At 39.7% G+C, this 14,416-nt stretch overlaps 1 protein-coding gene across 5 annotated transcripts in view; it reads left to right on the top strand.

The window, feature by feature from the left end:
* waca (WW domain containing adaptor with coiled-coil a) overlaps window positions 1–11,607 on the top strand; it is a 56,884-nt gene extending 45,277 nt beyond the window's left edge. For 2 of the 5 annotated variants that reach the window (XM_088642825.1, XM_088642828.1), the window contains 7 exons: window positions 147–404; window positions 6,271–6,393; window positions 7,145–7,293; window positions 7,498–7,616; window positions 8,382–8,568; window positions 8,675–8,802; window positions 10,007–11,607. In XM_088642825.1, the coding sequence (XP_088498951.1) occupies window positions 147–404; window positions 6,271–6,393; window positions 7,145–7,293; window positions 7,498–7,616; window positions 8,382–8,568; window positions 8,675–8,802; window positions 10,007–10,076 (1,034 nt within the window). In that variant the 3' untranslated portion in view covers window positions 10,077–11,607. Of the gene's footprint in view, window positions 1–146; window positions 405–6,270; window positions 6,394–7,144; window positions 7,294–7,497; window positions 7,617–8,378; window positions 8,569–8,674; window positions 8,803–10,006 lie in introns of all 5 variants that reach the window. The other 3 variants (XM_088642824.1, XM_088642827.1, XM_088642826.1) reach the window with 2 other exon arrangements.
* The last annotated feature ends 2,809 nt before the right edge of the window (window positions 11,608–14,416 follow it).

Below are 14,416 nucleotides of genomic sequence, written 5' to 3' on the forward strand. Positions count from 1 at the left end.
ACTTTAGTGATTTTACAGCAGCTTTATGTATTCTCCTCTGAAATGTAGACATAATGGTCAGCTGTTTCAAGGTGGTGCTGTTCCTACATAGTGGTTCATGGGCACTGCTGACACTTTTAACACCGACTGTTCTGCTCTGTCCACAGAGTCTGCCTCTGCAGAGAAGCCTGCTCCCCACTCCTGTACCTCGCAGTCCTCCTCCTCCTCTTCCTCCTCCAGTTCGGGGCTGAACCCCTCAGGGACACAGGCCTCCTCGGCCTCCACAGTTCCTGTCTCCCCCGTACCCCAGTCCCCAGCTCCCCCTCTGCTGCAGGACCCCAACCTCCTGAGACAGCTGCTCCCAGCACTTCAGGCCACGCTGCAGCTGAATAATGCCAATGTAGACATGTCCAAAATAAACGAAGGTAAGACCCAGGGTGCGTTTCCAAACGGTAGCTTGCTCGCTCGCTCTTGAAGATGTTCGTGGTGTTATATGCGGCTCTTTCGTGGTTAGAATAATTGTGCGTAGCAAACAGGGGATCAACTGATCCCAGATACATTTTAAAGTGATGTATTGCAAGACATCTGTGCCTGATCAGTTAAATGTATTCGTATTAACCAACCGAAAGAAAAGGACTGTGCTTAAAGGTTTGGTTTTGTTTGCCACAGGGTAGTCAAGGGCTTTAGGTATTCATTTAGTGACGGATGTAGTGTTAGCCGTCTTGAATTATTGGATTTGGTTTCATCGGCTGATGAATCAGCAGTACATGCCACAAATTATTAGACTTGCTCACCCAGCTCGACATTACTGCTTCAGCCACCTGTCTGTCCTCGAGTTCTTTATGCCCAGTAGTCTTGTAGCACACATTCATGGTCTTATGTCCCTGTTCCTTAATGAGCTTGCTACCTGTAGTCTTATGCCACAGGTAATGTTTAAAAATCCAGTAAGACGATGTGTAGCCTTGCAAGGAATGAAGCAATTCAAAGCAGGGACAGCCTTAAAAAAACATCCGAATGACTGAAGATGAGCCATTTAAGGTTTGAGCACGAGTTGTCAAGTACTAAAGTATGTGTATTACTCCTGAGTGCATGTGGTAAGGATGCAAGTGATTCTCACTGTTGAACAAATTGTCTTCTAGTCCAGATTCAGAGCAGCAGTAGATTTGTTTGATGTTCTGTTTTTTATTGATTTTGCTGTGGACACTGCATGCATATAGACTTACACATACCAGCTTAAAGGAATACTATAGTATTCATTTAAGTGCATATTGGGAGTTCATCTGCAGAAGGCTGTCAGACATGATGTGGGGATATGAGACAGAACCTGTACACTACACAAACATCCCCAACTCATGCACACACCCTCTCTCCTTTTCATTGAGCTTCTTTGCTGTTGTACAGTATAGCTGGTCAATAATAGCTATAATATCTGATTTCATGATTACTTAAGAGGATAAAACCGGATAAGGACCGGATAAGGTTATTTTGATGAATAACAAGCTTCTTTCTGGTACTTCTGTTAGCATAGCAATGATCATTACCTGAACCCCCCACCAGTAAGCAACTGCTATTGGTTTATCTCTTCTAAGTTCCAGGTCAAAATCTTCTAAAATTATTTTCATTTTCAATGACCCACCAGCCTATCTGTTTGCAGCGTACTAGCTTCTACTTTGATTATTCCTGATGTCACAATCTTTTTTTTTTTAAATAGCCGATTTAAGGGTTATTTTCAGGGTTATTTGGTAAAATAGAATGGAGTCTTACAGAACTCCAACATAGTTGCTGCTTTTTAAAATGAGTTATAATTTGCCAAGAATGTTAAATATTTGTTAGTACAAAATTATTTGAGGCAAAGGGCAGCTTGTAATTAAACCATTAAAGGAAACGTTAATTCCTTGAATTAACCCTGGATCGTGCGCAACTCTTTGTGCATGCGTACATCTAAATGTAGAGAAGGTGTTGCATTCCTCACGGCATCATTGCACTGGAGTCCGTCTCCCCGCCCAGGCTTCTGCCCAACACAAACCACCACAGGCCTCTAAGACCAGGTGAAAGGTTAGGCTTAGAGATCACAAAACAAGCAAGATGACAGTAAGTGACATCATTCATGGACGGTTTAATTCCAGGAATGGTCATTTTGAGATGCAAGTTACGTTTTAGTACATTTTAAAAGGGGACTGTTTTGCTGTTTAAACACGGCTGTGTACTTTCTACAGCACTAATAGCCTTTCCTCATAGTTGATGCACTGTGTTGAGGCTCTTTATACTTGTTAATGACTTTCTTCAGTAAATATTTCCTGTGATTACATCATACAGTTTGCTTGTAGTGGATTGACACTGCAGACCACTAGATTGCAAATGTGCTTTATTCCTGTTTTTTTTTACTGCACAGTGAGCCTTTAAATGTATCGTGTAAAACGAATTAACTGAAAAATCCTATAGTTTTGTTTTAAAGAAAACAGGACTCCTGTTTTTTTTGTAAGTTTTGAGATGTCATATATGCATTTATATCCTGAAAGACATTAGAACTGCAGCATTTTCATCCCAAATTCTAAGGATTGCAGTGCTACTTTCTTAAGGTTAGACAGTCGTGATAAGCCTGTAGAAACATGTACAACTCTTTTCCTTTTAGAACTTGCAGTCACTTTTGTCATTTTGTTCTGTGTGGCAAGAGATGTGGTTGGGAGTTTGAATACAGTTTGTGCCCGTGTGCATTAGAGATGCATCTGCTTGGTTAGCATCACACTGTAACGAGCCCTAGCTGACCTGAAGGGGAATATGGACATTGCATGTGAGAATGTTGCAATGTGAACAGTCCTTATGTAGCCTTTGAGATGCATCAGAGTTGGTATCTGCTGACAGAAAGCTACATTGAATGACCCAAGACAAAATGAGAATCGGAGGGCTCACTTTTCCACAGCACCAAGTCATGCTGCTTACACCACTGGGCATCAGAGAGCACTTATTAAGCCTAAAGACTGTCATTTGGCATCCATACAGCTGTGAGGATGTGTCTGAGCATCACTGGGCTGCGGAAGTGCATTCTATCTGTGAGCTGTTATCTGAGGAATCTGGTTCTGCTTTTGGAGATGGCAGGACCTGTTTAACCCCTTGGTCAGCACCACCATATGACACCACTGATCTGGCAGTTGTCCACACTTCATGGAGGAAGATCTCTGGGCCATGTGTAATGTCTGTGCCATGTCAGCTGATCTTGGATTTGGGCATGAGCACTCGCACAGGAAGGAGTGTCTGCGTGATGTCACCCCTATGCCTCAGCTATACTTGATGCTACAATCCTAACTTAATCCCAAAGAAAATCTTAAGGTGAAAGGATTGTTTCGGAATTATTTCAGTGTTTTTCATCGGTGTGTTTTTACCAGATCTTCACATGCGACTTTTCTTTGTAAGTAAGCTGACAGTATGGCAAGGCTATTGACTACAGACGGTTTAGTTATATATGTAGTTTTTAACAGTACAGGAGAGTGATAAAATTAGGGACGCTTCAAAGCAAAGAGTTATGTGATAGTTTTGTAACGTTTGTTTCACTAGTAAAGTGGAGAAAATGTGGAATGCAAAGGAACAAGTGCAGATGCAAAGAAATGCAAAGGCTTATTCCATACTAAAAAGAGAAGAAAAGTTTGTTCTCTTGTCAGAGTGGAATAAACCTTTACTTGTTCCTTTGCAGCCTGCGCATGCTGACACGGCTGCCTACTTGAAAATGTGGAATGGCTTGAGTTCATGAAAACATCTGTGTCAATGTGAACATGCAACGTCTGAATCAAACTCAACATGAAAAAGACGGTTCTTAAATTCGTCTCGCCTCCAGTAGAAGGAGAAAAAGTGTTCTTTGGGGCCCATGGAGTGAGAGATGCAAGTAACATAGGCTGCAGATAAAAGTTGCTTTCTGAGTAAGTTGGGCACCTGGTTAGAATATGTATGTTGACTGCAGAGGAGGAGGTGCCTACACTCAGAGTCAACAGTAGGGAAACTGCAAACGGTTCTCCAGGTACTGTCGTCCGCACAGCAGCAGCAGCTCTGCATCTTTGCGCTCTGTCTGCCTCTCCGTGCAGCTTGCTTTTCTTCTCTCCTGCCGCTACTGCAATGTGCTCAGTGCGTGTGTTTTTTTTCCCCAATTAAAAGCATGCCACCCTTAACCCTTTCCTTGTGTTTTAGTCCACTCTTCCTTGCGGGTCCTTGTCTAGAGAAAACTGTTGGCATAGGAGTTTTTGGACATTGAGAGCAGGAGTGTCGTTTGATTTGTCGCCAGAATCATTAGTCCTTTGAAAAATTTTTAGTTGCTGGGGTATATTTACAGTCTGTGAGCATGAAAGTAAGCATACATATATTGTTTTGATGAATATAAAGCTGAATATGAAGAAAATTTGCATCAAAGCAATATAAATGGAACTTAGAAATGGAACCTCTGTACCTGGAAGTCTTAAGCTTATCTTGGCTCTTTGATCATGTATTGCTCATCTTGTAATCAGGTGAAGAGATTAGCACACAAATGGAAGTGGAATTATGTTCATCAGTGCATTGAAATTCCATTTTCATCAATTTATCATGAGTAGTCATCAAATCTACCCATTACAAAACCCCTTTGAAAACTGTGGTCTTTAGTCTCTCAGGTGATTGAAGGTTACAGTTTGTGGAATAACTATTATTGGATGAAACCCAGTGGTACTTTAATGTTAATGTAAATTGTCAGGAATACAGTTAATGCATTAAAGGCAAATTTTGAACAACTTTGGTACTGTTGTGCTAATGATGGAACCCTAGAAAGTACTAATGTGTTCTCCGTTTCACATTTTGCAAGCACCATGGAAAGAAATGGTGGAATTCACAAGAAGTGGTGGTGGAAAGATTGGGCCATGTGTAGAGGTATAGAAACGTGAATGACACCCCAGAGGGATGACTCACTTAGTCAAAATGAATGAATTTACGAAACAGGACAGCAAAGTTTACTGATGGACGGTAGACTGTGACCTTTAAAGATTTACTTTGCTGCTATGTGGTTTTCAGTGTGTAGCAGTAACTGGCACACATCTGGAGAGGTTGAAATCTGAACATCACGTGGAAGGTCGAATCATAAAGCTTCGTCTTGAACGTATTAATGGACCTGCAGGGGTTACAGAAATTAACACATCTGTAGTTAATGATCTATAGAGGACAAACCTCAGAAGGCTTACAGTTAGTGCTAAAACCTTCTGAGATAAAGGATTGCTTGAAGGCAAGACATTGCTAAGGCATCATGGCATAGAAGGTTCTGTTTGTCACAGTACAGTGAACCTGTTGGTTTGAAGCAGTTAGTCTCTCAAATGTTCGTATACTTGCGTTAATATATGAATGTTGGAAAATAAGCACTTTAGATTCCAGCTGTTTTTAAAGGCCTGCCAGGAACTCCTGGGAAATGCTTCTCAGTTCTTTAATTGACTTGACCGTTCACTTGAAACTAAACACCAGGAACATTAAGAGATTGCCATGGAGTGTTTAAGTAAAGCAGATATACAGCACAGCTTTAAACTGCAAAACTGAATATTAAAGAGCATCCGATCACTAGCTTTTTAAAGTAATTTTTTAAAAATAATTCCTGTTTTGTCTTGTCCCTGGAAGTGAATTCTAGCCAGTCACTTTTCACGAATGAGTTGAGGCTGGTTTTGGTCTTATTACAATGTGACATTTTGGCGAAGAGGCAAAAATGCACTTAATATTAAGTGCCTTGGGGTTAAGTCCAAACAATCGTGCTGTTTCGCTGGATCGCTGCTCTCTTCAAAGACTGTGTAACATGTACTACTTTCACTGCTCGTGAGAAAAGCTCCTGGCTGTGTCTGGATAACAGCATCACAGCAGCAGTAGCCTTTTCCTTGTCAGCTCACAGTTTTGAGTCCTGGACAGCCTTGGGGAAAAAGCGCACACAGATCATGCAGCAAAACCCAGTCAGCACTTTCTAGCTGAAAGATATATTTTTTTATATATATATACCAGAACAGTGGTCATTGCTTTCTGTAGGTTAAATGCTGCGATAAACAATTTTAGTCCTTAAAAACACTCAAGGACATTTTTTTTCCATTAATGACATTTTTGCCTATTTGATCGTGTTTATTGAAATGCAGTAAGGGTCGATTTTCACGTTTTGATAAAGGTTGAAAATCTATGCCGTCTAAATCTAGTGAACCAAACTCTGTTCTCAGCTAATAACTCTGTAATGTAGAAGGCTGCTTGACCTGTGAAGCACAATCTACTTTATGTATCTCTTTTTTTTCTGTGTTTTGTTTTTCCCCCTTTTAGTTCTTACAGCTGCTGTCACACAAGCTTCATTACAGTCTATGCTTCATAAGATTCTCACAGCTGGACCATCTGCTTTCAACATCACTACTTTGCTTTCCCAAGCTGCTCAGCTGTCTACACAAGGTATGGCTGCCATTGAAATTGTTCGCATTTAAATTGTAGTATTCACTGTCCTTACGTTGCAGAAACAATCCAGCACTGGAATGAGACTTTGTACATGTTGTTATCCTTGTACATCTTTTTTTCTCCCCCCCAAAAAAGATCAAAGTGCGTAATTGAGGCTCTTGTTGGATGGCATGTTTCACATTGTGTAGGATTTTAAACTACAAAAAAATGATTGCCCCTATTCCCCCGACTTCTTCAGTAGTCACTTTTTGGGGGACTTTGAATGGTTTCATGGGTGCAACGTGTTAAAGCTGCATTGGTTTGACTTTAACAGAGGACTGAATAATCAAACAAGTTGTAGGACTTTCAGTTTCGTGTCTGAGAACTCCATGCCAAACTAAACAGAAAAGCCCTGTTCAAGTTAGTGCTGCAGCTAATGGCTACTTAACAAAACTAACCCTTTCTATTAATCAAGCAAATCACACTTAACACAGAAGGGCATGTTGGCCATTTAATTCCTATTCTCTGCAGTGTGGTGTAAAAAGGAGCGATCCAGAACTTAGCTGAGAAGAAAAACAGCATTCTCGAAACATTCGTAAGCACTGTTTGAAGTGTAGTTTTTCTCCCATCTCTGGTAAAAAAAAAAAAAAAACCCCAACAACAATTCTTTAAAATTAGGGGTCACAGGTGGTCTGTGTTAAAGAGTGGACACAAAAAGTTGTTTAGGTGTGCTGAATTGTGTTTTTTTCTCTCTCAATCCAAAAAACAGCCCAGCAGTCTAATCAGTCCCCAATGTCGTTAACGTCAGATGCCTCATCACCAAGGTCATACGTGTCTCCAAGAATAAGCACGCCACAGACTAATACAGTTCCCTTAAAACCTCTGATAAACACACCGCCTGTATCATCACAGCCAAAGGTGAGGCATTCTCTACATTCGGAAATTGCTAACTGTTATGTTTTCCTATGATCCTAGACGTTTTGCTTTATGCGATGGTCTCGACAGTGTTTAGGGACCGTGTTCCACATATTTAATATTGTGCGTTTAATCACTTTTGATCTAGGAGTCTTTCGATAGATAAAAATTTCGCCTGCGAAATACGGTTTTCTTGTCTTGGTACAGGTTAGTACACCAGTAGTGAAACCAGGACCAGTTCCACAGCCAGTACCTCAGCAGCCTATTCCTGCTGACAAGCAACATGGGCACGAACCTGTCTCTCCTCGGAGTCTTCAGAGATCAAGGTAAAATGGGTTACTGTTACCATTTTAGGTTAGTGCGTAACACTCCAGAAATTCATCTGGTGATACTAACCATGAACCAATATGAGTGTTTTAAATGTCAATGTACTTTTCAACAAAAAACTAAAATTATTCAAACCAATGTCAAGAGGATGTCTCAGAAGAAATAAACTTTAGATTTTGCCTAAAAAAAATCATTTTTCCAGAATAGTCTTATTTTCTCAGTGTTGGTTTGATAGATATACTTAATTGTTTTTCTGTATTTTTTATTTCTGGTTTGTATTAATGATTTTATAAAATGCCTTTAATCATCTCAATATTATCTCAAGTCTTGTGTTATAGCACCACCCTCTGGTACACTTTTTAGCTGCATGCAGTTAAATGTGCCCAGTAGACGTTCTTCACTTAGCTTCAGTCCTTCATACCTTAGATGAAGGACAAATTATGACAAATCTGAAGAAACCCCATCTTGCAAGTGTTCATACTCAAATAGCATAATTGTACTTTAATAAGCATCTATCTCTCTAATGCAGTAACTTATCCAAACATTTTAAAATGTATGATCAAGAACACCTGTCCACAGAGCAAGTATACTGTTTTAAATCTGCAGATCGCAAAAAAAATTTCTTATTCTGGGTTTTGTATTGTCATATGTTCATAGATGTACCATTTTTACACGTTCACTCTCTTACCTTCTCAAAATGTAGACATTCTTACATGGAGCCTAATTTCTTCATTTATGTTGATCCTTATTTTTTCTCCTAGTAGTCAGAGGAGTCCTTCACCAGGTCCAAATCACATCTCTAGCAGCAACGTGTCATCGAGTACAGCCTCGGTTCCACCTAGTGCACCTGCGAGGCCCACATGTACATTTACACCCACGCTAGCAGCACACTTCAATGAAAATCTCATCAAACATGTTCAAGGGTGGCCAGCAGACCACGCAGAGAAACAGGTACAGTAGATGCCGACTTTCCAACTTTCAGTACGTGCGAGTAGACGCTCTGCTTTGTGGTTCCCCAGCCAGTCGAACTAAAACGTGATGAATGACTTTATTTCAGGCATCAAGATTACGTGAAGAGGCCCACAACATGGGAAGCATTTATATGTCAGAAATTTGTACCGAGCTAAAAAATCTTAGATCACTTGTTCGAGTATGTGAAATTCAAGCTACATTGCGTGAGCAAAGGTAAGAATTGTCTTAATAGTGTATGCATCGCGAGAGATCATTTTACGAGTACGTATTATGGAGACGGAGATAAAAAGAGATAAAACTAAGTTGTGAAAAGACCAGAAACCTTTATCATCAATATTATACTATATCTACATTAACAGGCCAATATGTTGAAACAAAAGCTGTGAATGTGCTAGAAATCCAACTAGCTAGACAGTCCTAATGGTCCTTCTCATTTGCTAAATTTTTATGTTGTCTTAGGTAAGTTTGGATAGTGGTATAATTGTGATTGCTAAACGTCCACAGCTGTTTTTTTTTATTTTACATTCCAACATGGAAGTGAAATACTTATGAAACTGTGTGGATTATGACTTTAAAAACCGAACTGGTGCCATTTAGTACTCACTCTCTTGAATCGCTCCAGAGTATGTATGCAAAAACACTTAAAAGCTACAATCACTAATTTAGATATGTTTTGTACATTTTGGCTGTAATGTGGAATAATGTAGTTGACAAATACCCTAATAGGGTTTTGCATACTTATCTGAAATGGAAGGATTCTTATAGTGTGACTAGATAGTCGCATTATAGCCACTATTGTAGTGACTGTTGCTATTAACTGTCAGCTAGCTAATTGCTTTATATCTAAAATTAAAAAGTGGGGTTGATATGTGCATTTGACTGGGTTAAACTTATCATAGGTACTTTCTGTCAGCTAATAGTACATCTGGAGCATTCCCAGAGTGCTTCCCTTCCCCTGTCTTAAGCCGAGCTATTGTTGTTATGTGATTAAAGCTGGGCAGTCGTATTTGTGCTCTATATTAAAGATTGCAGTAAGGGGGCTGAGTGTTTCAACATTTTCCACACACTTGGCAAATCTCTCATTGTCTTATTTTCAGACAAGTTAGATGAATTTGTGGTATGAGTTAATTTCTGTTCAGAAAGTACATTTTCTGTTGGCTTCCTCTATTACAAAAACTGCTTGTTTTCAATTTGGGCAGGGTTTGTCCTCTATTGTGAAGTAGGATCTCTTGTTCAGTTGTCCTTGGTCTTGTGCATACGTTCCTGTTGCCTGCTTTTTTTAATTTGAAACGAATCTAAAATACACACCTATCAAAACGCCTTCTTAACATAAAATGCTTCTCCAGTTAAGATTGTTTTGCTTCTGTTAAAGGTATATATTTTAGCTCATGCGAATCTGTTCTCTTTCTTCTTCCAGGATACTATTTTTGAGACAACAAATTAAGGAACTTGAAAAGTTGAAGAATCAGAATTCCTTTATGGTTTGAGAACTTGAGAAACACGTTGCACATGGTTGGAACCCAAGAACTGTTATTCTGTGCCCAGTCTTAACACTTTTGAGCTGCAGTTCAGTTGGCTTTGGACCGTTGGGCTGGGTGAGGAAGTGAGGCAGGGGAGGGGGAGATGATTTAAAGGGTAATACAAGATTTGTAAAGCCCGACATGTAGATTTCTTGTAGATGTATCCTTCATGTTTGTAAATATGTTTTGTAGAGTGAAGCCATGGGGAATCCGTGGCGATCAGAGCTTTGACATCCAAACTAATCAATTCTGAGGTGGCTACGTACCTAGCCTTTTACATATTAACCTGTCTGCAAACTTTAGCTTTCTTCTGAATAGATCCATGAGCCATTGCCTCTAGCTTGAGTAGAACTTGCGATGGGATGGGGGCGGAACTAAAATGTGGGGGGTGAGGGGTGACATGCTAGCTGTTGATTGCATTGTAAAGCAGGATCCTTTTGTAAATTTTGAGTAAGCTGTGAGGTGGTCTTGAGTAAAGGAGGGTAGCGGGAGGATGGAGGCCTCAAGGAAACCTCTGGAAGATCTAGCATGTGGGGTTGCAATGGTTCAAGGATCTATTTTTACCATCCAGTGATCCTGTATTTCCTAGAATTAATACCAGTGCCTGATGGTGTGCATTTAAAGCTGCAGCACCTTGAACAGTGTGGTCCAAGAACACACGAGTAAGGGATATTCCGATTCCAGCCACCTTGTAAGAACAGCGCTACATACCGGATCTTTGTTGCAGGGCAAATCTTTTTTAACCCCCCCATTTTGTTTTTTCTTCAGTCTTTTTTTTTTTTTAACTGTACATTTTAACACTTTTGAGGTTGTTTTCAAGGCACCTTGGGTCAACCCAAGATTTCATTCCTGTGTACAGTTCCTAAAATAAAGTTTTAAAGTTGCAGTGATTACTAGTATATCCAATACGTTGTATACATAAATTATTACTACATATTTTCATTTGCATCCTGTAAGGTTGGAATGGAAGTGCTTTTGGGGTTTGTTTTGGGCACTGATAAGGAGCCTAGGTGATAAAGGTCCACTCAGCAAGGTAGGGGTGTTGAGAAGACAAAAGGTCAAATGTGAAAATGTATGTATTGTAATAAATATGCTAAAAAAAAAAAGCACTGGTTATTTTTCATTTTCTTTACTGCTTTTTAAGAAGCTGGAATGCCCAGGGAATACTTCATTTTGAACTATCCTTGTTGAAAATCTTTAAACCTCGCTTATTTTTTTTTAAGAGACAGTACTAATTTTTATAATCGGAGGAAAAGGAAATTCAACAAGGATGAGTCGGACCTCTCTCCTGTGATTGCCCTGTTGTCTTGGCTTATTTTTTCCTTTCTAATGGTCGTTTGTATGTGTTGTAGCGAACTGTGCAAGTCCGGTGCTGCCTGCTGTTCTCCACCATCACAATGTGTAACTAGAGCACACCACTGGTCAGAAATGGTGGGCGAGCTCAGCTTTGTATATTGTTTCCTAAAGTATATAAAAATAAAATTATGCTACCACAGGATTCATTTGCCTTTTTTATTTGGTAGTGGAGAGATGTGGTGTCGAAATTGTAAGAACCTTGCTGGCAAATGGACCTTCTGGTTTTTAAAAAGCTCTAGAAATCCATGTAAAAAATGGATTTGAATGCGTTCAGATTCAGTTCTCACTTGCTAGGATGGAAGCAATGTGCTGCTACAAGGAAATGCCTGCATTTCAAGTTTTGTTGGAAACTTCTGATGCCAAGTGTTGTAATAAAGAGGCATTGTAGCCCTGCTTTAGGCTAATTGAGGGTGCTGTCTCCTTCCCTAGAGCTAGGCTATGGATTTGGCCCTCTGGGATTTCCATGTCAAAATAGCACGCAAGGAAGTCCTGCTCACACTCAGGTCAGCCTGTCAGAGGAGAAAGGAGCAGCTGGGAGTGGAGCAGCAATCAGCACTTAAGCTCAGAAGGGACTGGAGCCAGATATGCATATCGGGGGTGCTGGAAAGTATGTGTTCATGGCTTGGTGGGACCAGTATAGGGCCGTCTCGGGTTAGGCCATCGTTATTTACAGGAAAAGAAAATGAGACCTTCCAAAGGCTTTGACTCTAAAAATCTGGGGTAATAGAGCATTTTGTAAGCGTCCATTAAGAGGAGCATTAAGCAGAACGTTCTAGAGACCTGAATTAAGAGCCGCTTACTGTAGGCCATTTAAAATGCCAAACATAAAATGTGGGTTGAGACAGCACTACCAAACACATGGTTAGGTGATGTACGTGCCGTGATCTTGTTACACTGTGATTTAAAGTCTAGAGTGAATGAGTGTGTATTCTGTGGCTGATACATGGGCACAATTCAAAGTGTTACCCAGTTGTTTTGGGGCTATTGCATTAGCTGGTAGCCAAAATGTGCGGCACACATTTCAACAGTTTTTTCGTAATCATTGGAAAATCTCGAGCTGTCGGTAACAGGAATTGACCTGAGAATCCACTTTCAGATCTTGCATTGATTTGTGGTCCTGTGGACTAAATTCATTAAGTCCTCTGATAGGCATACAGGAGCAAGAGGTACAAGTGAAACAATTGCAGAGCTACATGCAGGACATCTGGAGACTAAAAAAAATCACTTATAGATTACCTTTGATCCTTGCATTTTCTTAACATACTCCGAATAATTAAATGACTCTTAAGACGTTTGCAGACTGGATACAATCTGTCAATTAATTTAGGCATTTTTCTTTCTCCTGCAGCAAAAGTTTGAATTTTCCATTACATTTATGACACCTTACAGATGTGGGGAATTTGCATTTAACAGTCATCTGTCAATTTCAGAATTAAAACCAAGCTCTGACTCAATTTGAAGGGGTTTGGATGGATGTGGACCTGTGCCTGTGGGAAGGACATGGTTTCTGTGGAAAAGCCAGATCTCTGTAGCTCTAGGGCCTGGGCACAAATCATAAAACCTGAAATGAAATCTGGACTTACCTGAATGGTTCCTGTATCAGCCAGTAATCAACACTGAATATTCTACACTTCTTAAATATTAGGCATATCCAATACTGGCTTACTGAGAGGTAGTCAGGGCTGACAAAACTGGACAAGTGTAAGTACTTTTTTCCCCCCGCTTTGTTTTCAAAGTGCACTGAACGTCTTGGGTGAAAATGTGTCGGCTCCACTTTACAAAAGTGTTTGCTGTGAAATACTCTTTTTAAGCAGGAAATTTAGGGGGTTTTATATCGGCTGGGCAGTTTTTAATTTTCACTGTATTTCAAAAAGAGTTGAGTTCACTGAAGCAATAGTCTTTTGAACGTGAAAACGGTGAGTTTGCTGCAACTTGATGCCACCTGATAAGAAGTTATTGGCCTTCCCAGAGATTCTTCTGCTGAAATGCCCTCTTTCTGGTTGGATATTCATAACCAAGAAGATTCTGTTCTGATCTCCCAATCAGTACATGGAGTTGATCCCTCAATGTGCAACATTTGCTTTCCTGTGTAATAACTTGCAGTGTTTGTATATACTATATTTCTTGGTTATCTTTTCAAGACTGTACATGTGAGTAAAATTTCAGTGAACTTTATAAAAACATTAAAGTTTTTTTTCTCAAAGCGTTCTTATTTTGCTGTTCTTTAAATTCTGCATGTTTGTTCTTTAAGGCTTTGCATAGTAGGGGTTTTCTGTTGCAGTATGGTAAACTTTAACACAAAATCACATTTTTCATATAGTAGTGTGCAGGTATTCAGTTTGCTTTTGTTCATTGTATAAAAAAGTGTTCTCTAAACCCCCCTTAGTATGTAAACTCTAATGCTATAATGGGGTGTATCACTCACTATACACTTTCAACTGATATCATCTTTAAGCTGCTGCTCAATAGTTAGTTATCCCTGGTTTTTAAATGTAACATTCATCTGGTCTCATCCTTGCTGTGAGCTGTGCAGTTGGGAGTTAGCCATGTGTGGTTAACTAAATAGATTTTTTGTATAAACCCATGATGTCACCATTTACGCTCCTAATTATGTCAACTTGCAATATTGGGATATATTTGAATCATCTCTGTCTCTTAGTGCAGTTTAACTTCAGCTTGTGCAAACTGAATTTAGTAGTAAATGGCAATGCAAAGACCAGAATCACATTTCTTTGCCCCACAGTTCTGCAGCTGTTTTCTTTTGAGTGGTGAGCTTTCCCTCTCATCCCAGCAGTTGAATGTGTTAGTCAGATTAGTTCGAATAAGTCGTGTAGATTTATACATCTGGGTTATTCACAACCTACACATTTGACATTTAACGTTTTAGAAAAGCTTTTCAAAGCTTTTTGTGAAAAGGTTAATATTAGATGGTCAGAATAAAGTTGCTCTGA

This window comes from Lepisosteus platostomus, chromosome 8, assembly GCF_059453375.1.
Source record: "Lepisosteus platostomus isolate fLepPlt1 chromosome 8, fLepPlt1.hap1, whole genome shotgun sequence".
NCBI classification, from domain to species: domain Eukaryota; kingdom Metazoa; phylum Chordata; class Actinopteri; order Semionotiformes; family Lepisosteidae; genus Lepisosteus; species Lepisosteus platostomus.